The sequence below is a fragment of the Merops nubicus genome, unplaced genomic scaffold (assembly GCF_000691845.1).
Source record: "Merops nubicus isolate BGI_N331 unplaced genomic scaffold, ASM69184v1 scaffold32864, whole genome shotgun sequence".
NCBI classification, from domain to species: Eukaryota; Metazoa; Chordata; class Aves; order Coraciiformes; family Meropidae; genus Merops; species Merops nubicus.
This window is the reverse complement of record NW_008605454.1, coordinates 5,800-14,938: the sequence shown is the minus strand read 5'-3', so window position 1 is coordinate 14,938 and position 9,139 is coordinate 5,800. Positions and strand designations below refer to the sequence as shown.

Below are 9,139 nucleotides of genomic sequence, written 5' to 3'. Positions count from 1 at the left end.
CCAGCAACACCATTCTGATGGGCTTTCCTTGGTGCCTGCAGATGAATTTCAGTGTTATCTGTACATATTTGTAGGATACACTCTCCCCCCAAAAAACAGTAAGTGTTGCCTTCCACTGTATGGAGGGAAGGGAGTCCTCCACTTTGTTTCCAAGCCAGTAGTGAAGCAGGGAGAGCATGGTTTTCACTGCCAAGAGCTGAAGTACCATTCTTGCTTCCAACATTTTTAGTCAAAGTATTTTTTAGCAAAATATTGTTTCCTCAGAGCTTTTAGTGACCTGTGCAGTTTCCATCAGCTTGCCTTCATACTGCAACACGACAGGAGCCTGCGTTCAGTGTCAGGCCTTCAAATATACTACTTCAAACTATACATCCTGATTTTTCCAGTTGATACATAGACAGTATAGCTGATGCACAAGAGGTCTCTAAGCTGGCTGTCACAGACACATCACTTTCTACATGGTGGCCTTCTCTTGGTATTTGGAAAGGTTTTGTTATGCTCAGATACACACCTGTGCCCAAGAATCTCCGTGCTCCATGAACAGAAGTGACCATGTTTGTATCTGTGTTCTACAATCAGGCATATTAAACCATTTGTCATTTGTCTCAACAGTCAGGTCTCCTCCTCAGAAGTTTCTAAGAACTCTCCTGATTTCCCCTACCAGATCTAGAATTAAGTAGCTTTATTAACTGAAGCTGTTTGCTGCTGTTGCTTTGGCAGCAGTAGCCCAGCTTCAGTAGGGATCAAGATATTTGGCAGCTCAGCTGTCACTGTGCTAACTGATCACAAGTCAGATAATGAACTCTCTTCTGCCCTTTGCCTTTTAAATACACTTGTGGGGAAAAGACCCCACAGGTTCACCATTTTCTAAGGTCACAGAGAATCAGTAATAAAGTACGAGCAAAACCAGCTTTTCAAAAATTTACTCCCTCCCTCTCTCCAGTCCTCCTTTCTTATGGAAATAGAGACTGCTAAAATTTACATCCAAAGGACTTGAAAGATGTTTTAAAAATAATATTTAATCCACAAAGCTTCAGTTCAGAGTATAAAAACCACCAGGTGTCCATTTAGAAAGCTGATATCCAGCTGTAGTCCATTTTTCTTATTTTTCGTAGCTCTTTTTCCTGGGATTTAGACAGTTTACATGTCACCTCTCCTAATAATTCCATAGGACTTGTATCTTCTTGTTCCATTTCAGTAACATCTCCTTCCTCATCTGAATCATCCTCTGATTTTTCACTTTCCATGTCTACTTCATCAGCAACTTCTGCAGCACTGTAGGAGGAAAATGGTTAGAAACAACCAATGAAATTAGTGGGTACTTTCACATGCTGTAGTATCACACCCTATAGGAGAGAGGGAAGGAATCATGCAAATAACTAAGTAAACACTGGATTTTATTTATGTTTTTCATCTCTGGCTACTTACAAACTACTATACTTCTCTTGCCATCCTAATTACAAGCCATTTTTCAAATAGCTGTCCTGTTTTAAGTACACTTAAAAGCCAAAGTGTTTTTCTTTCTCCAAGTATAACACAAACATCAGAACAGGCAGATCAGCACCATGTAAAAAGTTACATCTCACACCCCTACAAGATTAGAGACACTGGATACACTGGTAGATGAGACAATATTCAAAGATTCTTCTCTCTCAGATATGATAAAGATCAGAGTTTAAGACTCACTTGGTCTTAAAAATTGCTACAATACCTAGAGTATTATTCAAAAAGAAAAAGTTTGGGTTTTTATAAACGCAGGGAGGTGCTTAAAGTGGCTGCTCCCTTCTTGTGTTCAAAAGTTAAACTTAACTGAAGTAGAAAGCACACTTCCAAAGAATTGTATCAAACAGTTACCACTTACAATTAATACTAATAATTAAAATGTCTGTTGTGTAAATATTTTGGATCTCATTAGGAATGACCTGCATGACAGAACAGCACTGAACTCCTAAACACAATCTGTCCTCATACAAACTACTTATCACTCACAAAATGTAAATGGTGAAATGTGTAATACATTATTATGCTGCCAAGGAAAATTAATTAATCTATGCAGAGATATATTGTAGTCCTTCTTCAAGAGTCCAATCCTACAGCCCTCATATGTAACTTTAAATGTGCAGTCGTACTAATTAGCAGTGTCAAAGTACAAGCTCTGTATGTGCAAATATTGACACAGGCCACTGAACTCCCAAATCCTTCAGTACTAAAACTACATGCAAGTTTCTGTCTATTTCCTGTATTAGATAAACCCTCCTCTCACTCACTGGTCTTTGAAAATTCAGAATGGCAGCTGATATCCAGGACACATTTTCACCTCTGGCTTGGCAGAATTTCATTAACTCTTTAAACAACTGATTGCACAAAAAAGCAAGCATTTCATTGGCTTCAGTGTAAGGGACAAGATACTGAGGAGTTGTCATAATCCCTGCATTCATTTGATAGCAGCATGTCAGTCTCAGAGTTACAACACATTTTAAGTGCCTATCAAACTACTCCATTAAACTGGGATTAATGCATTTTAAGACAAGCTTAGCTAACTGTGTTCACAGTGTACTCTCCTCTTTTGTAGCTGAATTAGGAATGAAATTCGAGTTCTAAATTAACTGCTAAGATGAAATCTAAGGACTAGGTTCTTGGTGTACGTAGAAACCAAACTCAAGAATTATGCAGTAAGTCATCATAATAAAGTCAATAATCTGACATTTATCCAAAAACACCTCTAAAACCACTAAGTCTGTGGATATAGTTAAATATATAAAGAACATCTGTGTACTTAAGCCAATGTTTTATACACACACACACACACACACACACATTACACCAAACAACATCAAACAGCAAAAAAAGAGCCAACAGACTAAACATGAGTCTGCCCATCTCCCCAAAACTGAATTGTTTAAAAAAAACCTTGCCATAATAAAGTGTTCTACTAATTTAGGTCAATAGAGGAATGAAGTGTTGGAAAACCACTTTTATGTACATCTTTGCTTAAAGTGTAATTTAACTTCAATAACTAAGGAGAGTTCAATTTTTCTTACCTTTTGTTCTCCTTGGAGATGAGCAATGAATTAATAAATATTGGGCAGAGGAAGGAAGCAGATGGCAAAACATGTGCTGGAGTGTGCAAAAGCTGAAAAGATAAAACAGAAGCTTTATGACAGTTTTTGTTTATCCTGGGTTTGTTAGTACACTTACTGTCACTGCTCTTACCTCTTTGACTGCAGGTGAATCTTGCTCATACTTATTACGAACAACCAGTTTCCCAAGGTCTGTATCCTCTTGGGATTGCTGACGTCTGTGCTTTCCCAACAGCAAGCTAAATGGAGTCACAGGAAGACTTTCTTCTACTGCCAGCTTGGAAAAGGTGAAAGTTTTAAGCAGAATTTTAGTGCCACAAATCTAGGTTCTATCTCAAAATTCTGAGTTACCAAAATTCAGAATTAACCTCTGTGACAAAACTCTACTCTCAAATTTAAGTCAGCTGAGCAATATGGCTCTTTGTACTCATGTTATGTCAGGCACCTTGAGAGAATCCTACACAGAGTTAGTAAACCCTTCCAGGATCTGGATTCAAGAAAGAAGACTTTAGATGGTTGATGTACCAACTAACTTCCAAATATGGACGTTGGTGTGCGTGCCAGAAAACCAAAGTATGGCTTTCAGATTTAACTTGTGACTAAAAGATTATTTATACCCCAGCATCGTCTGCTCAGTGATTTACTTATGAAACTGAAATCAAAGCATGGCAGCTTCCCTTCTGGCATTTTCTTAGCTCAATACACCTTAATCTGAGTACTGAATTATTCCCCCACCCTCTAGAGAAACCAATTGCTTATAACCACATTCCCCCTGGATTTTTTATTAGCAAGATCCTAACTTCTACTTAGATCTATTTTGTCTAGCCAACCAAATCAATCAAGAGTTCAGCGAGTACGAAACACTTAACATGGATTTAAAAGACTGAATTTCCCAGGCTATTGCTCCACAGAAGTACGTATTGGAATGTAGCTTTGAAATTCCTTCTCACTGATAAGTCACAGTTGACTGACAACTGTTCATCCTCAACAGAAAGCACAGTTCAAGCCAGATTCAAGGTTCCAAGTGTTAAAGAAACCAAGATAAGAAAAGAGCTTACTCAAACATCAAGTGGTTTTGCTTCATTTGTGTAACCTGAATCCTTTTAGAAAAGTATAATTTTATTTTGTTCAGGGGAAATAAGAAAAGGAGGGAGCAGCTTACTAAGACTTTTTTTAAAGGTTTTTTAGAAACAGCAATTCTGTCAAAAAAAAAGAAGCAAATAGATTAATGCCCCTTCAGCTAAGTGCCTATGACTCTGTCTGAGGACCTGGTGTGCATTTTCATGGCAGAAGGGAATTTGAATCTGACAAACTCAACAGCAGCAGAGGTTTGAACTGCTCTGTACACGTGTCAGAACTTCAGAGGTACCTGTTTGCTTGATGGTGTAAGCCTTTCTTCTAGGGACTTTGTGCTGAGTGTCATGAGCTCCTGGAACACAGAATGATGTGGCACAGTTATGGTCTCTCAAACTGCTTCCCAGATTTCCATACTCTGCCTACAGAAGCTCCTGACTGGCCCCAAAGCTTTTGTCAGTCAAGTGGAAGATGCAAGCACGTATCTTCCTCTGTTTTGCAAAGAGACTGAAAGGAAGTGGCAACAGACCTAAGGAAGTGAGCATGGATCTAGAGGCTCTGTATGGATTTTTTGGAATGACAAAAACAAACCACTCACTCACACATTATAGGGAAAATGAAATATAATATGAAACATGTGGAAAATCAGCAACAATACAGCTTCTAGGTGGTTGTTTTACGTTAAGCAGCATAGGCCACGTTACCAAAGTGCCTACTTTCTTGTGTGCATGAGGTAGCACAAACCATTAGCAGCAAATAATCAATTTCAGACTTAAGGTGTTTTGACAGTTGAAAGCTTTTAATAAAGAACAAAGCATAGCTTATGCTGCCTTGAAGTCAGAAAAAAACCCTCTTACACTCAACAGCAGAGCCCTGGATTTGTACCAATCCACGTTCAGGTAAATACTTTCTCCCCAGAAGCCACCTGCCAATCACTATTTCTTACCTGTTTATCCGTAAGGAAAAATAGTTGGGATCTTCTTAGCCAAGGGTATTTTTCTGAGCCAATCACTTCAGGTTCATCTCTTGGAACAAAGGCAGCAAGCTGGATCTTTTCTTTACAAAGGTTTCTCTGGATATAGATTGGCCGTGGCTCATTTGGTTTAAACACAAACACTGCAAAAACCAAGAATATCCTCTCTTTAAATCACGAAATTCTTGCCTTCCTGGATAGCTGTCAAAGCCCTGTGTACCACAGCCAGTGAGGGCTGGGCAGGACTGCCTTTAGGCACTAGCCTGAAGGAATTGTTATTGGATATCCTTACTGCATAAGAGAAGGTACTTTTCACAGCATTCCAATCCAGAGAACATACTTGGAAGTTACCCCTTCTAGAGCTACTGCTCTACAGATACGTTAATCATAACGTATAGTCAAGGCTGTAAAAAGTAGCTGGTACAGTTAAACCAGTCTCAGTCTTCCACAGGTGCAAACACAGACTCAAGTCTGTCCTATGGCTTTCATGGGGCTGAATTCTAAGAAAACCTTTTCTAGAAATTATGCTTTCACAGCTTTAAATTCCACTGACTGACTTGTCAAAGCAGCCTTTGTACTTACAGCTGGACTCTTTGGAAAGCCACGAGACAGCAGCAATATATTCCGAAAGGGGATCAGGTTGCAGAACCAAGATGTTGAGGTGGGCACTCCATTCCACTGCAAAGCAAACACAAGAGCCAGCCATGAAAAGCAGGCTTTCAGGTCTGTTCCACCACTTTGCCAAACAAGAGGTCAAATGGGAATGATACACAGGGCCTTAACTTCTGGGCATGCAAATTCACTTAAATAATGACTGAAAATACACAGATACTACCAACTTCTATACAAAGATGGGAAATACTGGCTCTTATTGCCTTATCAATCACCTAACTTGGAATTTACTGTGCACATGCACATGAAGCACAAGCATGCTGGACAGGATGCTGTCTCGACTGAAGTATAAGAATCACTACATTTCCACAGGACATTGTATAGTGGGTCAATCTGGGATCAAACTAGAATTATTTTAAGGTTTCATAGTAAATTCGAGTGTTAAATGTTACCACTCTAGCACATGCTTCAGCTGATCTTACATGCACAAGTGAGCAGGTTCCAGCAACACAGAAAGCCATGATCAGTGGCACTGATAAGGTACTTGGAACACGTTAGTCTCCCAAAGCAGATGTTCCTATAGAAGTAAAAAGTCAAAACAAGTTAGTGATCTTCATCTCTGTTTCTCTATGTAGTAATGAGTCACAAGTCACAAAACCATTCAGTTATGATTTAGTTCCAACAGTTAAACTGGGAGAAGTTTGCTTTTTGCTTTCACCTCTAGTGGCATGAAACTTCACACACAACGACCAGATAGGCCTGGGAGACTTAAAAGCACAAATAAATCTGTAAGAATTATGTTTTCCTACAACATTCTGACTTCAAGGAGTGATTTTAAGCTCATAAATAAGTTACAAAACCTTAAGTAATAGTAAGTGTTCACATTAGAACTGGAAAATACATTCTGCATTTAAAGAACTTCCACTATTGGTCTAAGCACTTAAAAGAGAGGACCAGTAAAAAAAAAAAAAAAGTTATTCTTACATGCTGCTCCAACTGACGAAAATGTGCAATTTGTTTCCACTTATTTTAATGTCTCATTCTTTTGTTTGAGAATAAATAGAACAGCTTTTTCATTTCTAATGCTATAGAATGTTTTCCAAAAAGCTAACCAGGGGCAGAATTGCTATATTAAAACATAGCCCTTTGAAATGATCCAATTAATACAGTAATTTAATGTAGTCCTAGAATCATTTGTTTAATATAAGCATATAATAAAGGCTACAAAAGGAGCAGCTGGCCTGGGAAAAGCTTGCCACTCCACGAAGCCATCAAGAGAAGTTTTCTCCACAGACCCAGTAAAGATGTGGCTCACACACCTCCCACGATCCTCCCGCACACCAGTTTTAGAATCATGTTTCTCTATTTCTGATCTTAGAGGACCAGTATAAACAAAATAACTTGATCACAAAAAAGAAAAGCTTACAAACATACAAACAAAACCATGAAAGCAAGAAATCTCAGCATCTTTCTATGATTCTTTGTGTGTTTGAACATAATGTTTTGCTTTCCATTTTGGGTATTTCCCGGAAGCGGGTGTTTGAAATGCCTCAAACGTTACAGTGGTAACGACTTTGAAAAGCAGTTTGAAAAAATAATTTTGCCCTGGAAGAGAATGCTTACAGTAGGTTTGTAGCATTTTCCTGTTTCAGCCATTGCTTAGAAACTGAGATCTGGCACAGAGATTAAGTAGATACATCAGTCAGGTCACCTGTTGCCCTACTTTTTTAAGATTATCATAAGAAAAATGATACTTGACCTGGATCAGAAACTGCTGTATATTTGCACAGTCCAGGAAACCCAATATTAAGGCTGCCTTATTCTTTGAATCCCTATTATCTCTATCACCAGCCTATATCACTCCTCATTATCCTCAAACAAGAGAATGGTATCTAGTCCTTCATATTGTGACAGGACACAATGGAGCATACTGGGACAGTCTGCCAGGCAGATGTGGATTTTTCCATCAGAGGTCAGAAAGGATCGAGATATATACTTTATAATCCAGATAATAAGGTCAACTTGCCTTTATGGTTTACTGATATAATTTCTATCCATATGCATGTGTACATGAATAAAGAACAAACTTCTTATATTTATACTTTTTCAGTACTTTGATTCAACCCTAGATTAACTGGGGAAAAAAAAACAACAAACGAAGAGCTATTAACACACTGCTCTATGCCCAATGGTGCATATTTGAGCATGGGAGGTACTAGAGTCATAAGGAAGAAAGATAAAAATAAGATCAAGCTTTGCAGATTCAACAGTAAGTTACCAATTAAAAGCCTTATTAGAGTCGCTTCTATGTATATACTTAAGACTGTTAAACTAAATGTTTACATGACCATACACAAGGTCTTGGACTACTATGAATTGCTTCTGTTTCAAGAGTTCAAGAAAGATATAAAAAACCAGATGATAAAAACATACCTTATTTTTCCAGGTGGATGGCAAAATGTACACTTCAGATCCCAAGTAACTGAATCCCACACAGTGACAATTTCTTCAAAGCTAACAGCAAGCAGAGAGCCATCTTCTGAGAAACAGCAGTGAGTCGCCTGGTAGCCGTGGTAGCTGCCCACGAAGTCACAGCTCCAGCTCACGCTCTGCTGTGCTGCATTGAATGAACAACCTTGTTAATGCAAGTCTGTACGTGAAGAAAGAAGGATTCAAGTATTTAGGCTGCAAAACAGGCTCAACAGCAGGACAGTTTTGTTTCAGAAGGCTTACACTGCTCTAGTACAAGAAACATCCAGTAGGTTTTCTGTTTGTCCTGAGTTTTGCATTAAGAGTGAATCCCGAGATGGACCCGGCACAATATTCGTGTTTACTCTGCCAGCTGCATTAACTGTGCTCTCCCATAGGCAGATGTTAGATAAAGACAAAAAACAAACCAAAGCACACCCAGCATTTAATATTCTGAAACGTACTGCTCTTTTAGAACTGTAGCAAGAACACAAGCATTACACTGACAGGCTCAGAGTGCCCCATTGGCACGGTTCCTCGCGCTGGTGAGCCTGCCAGTGCATCCAGCTGGGACACCTTCCCCACTGCTGATAACAGAGCAAACAGAAGCAAAGGGATGTACTTACCACAACATGTGCTTCCCAGTACAAACAAATTCATACAGCATGCTTTTCAAACATATGAGTAGGATGAGGAAAGAAAGGAAAAGAAGCTCACCCTATGCTAAGATATCCTTTATATAAGGGCTACAAGTTGATGATTAAAATGCCTGCCTGTAAAAAATAAGCCAGAAACAATTCACTAATTTCAACTGCATGGCACCATCTAGAGGCACAGTGAGAGATCTGCTGCAAATAAAACCATGCCAGAGCTTATCTGACTTATGAACTAATCTGTTTATTAATATTTGCTGCCCAGAAGCTGCAGCACA

General features: G+C 38.9%; 1 protein-coding gene across 1 annotated transcript in view; it reads right to left on the bottom strand.

Moving 5' to 3' along the window:
• Nucleotides 1-907: 907 nt before the first annotated feature.
• Nucleotides 908-9,139, bottom strand: part of WDR75 (WD repeat domain 75) — a gene marked incomplete at its 5' end in the record, with an annotated part of 13,779 nt that continues 5,547 nt past the window's right edge. Inside the window, 8 exons of the mRNA XM_008939346.1 lie at nucleotides 908-1,275; nucleotides 3,042-3,133; nucleotides 3,214-3,357; nucleotides 4,450-4,509; nucleotides 5,101-5,270; nucleotides 5,710-5,805; nucleotides 6,222-6,316; nucleotides 8,173-8,356. Coding sequence (XP_008937594.1) covers nucleotides 1,068-1,275; nucleotides 3,042-3,133; nucleotides 3,214-3,357; nucleotides 4,450-4,509; nucleotides 5,101-5,270; nucleotides 5,710-5,805; nucleotides 6,222-6,316; nucleotides 8,173-8,356 — 1,049 coding nt within the window. The remainder of the gene's footprint in view (nucleotides 1,276-3,041; nucleotides 3,134-3,213; nucleotides 3,358-4,449; nucleotides 4,510-5,100; nucleotides 5,271-5,709; nucleotides 5,806-6,221; nucleotides 6,317-8,172; nucleotides 8,357-9,139) is intronic.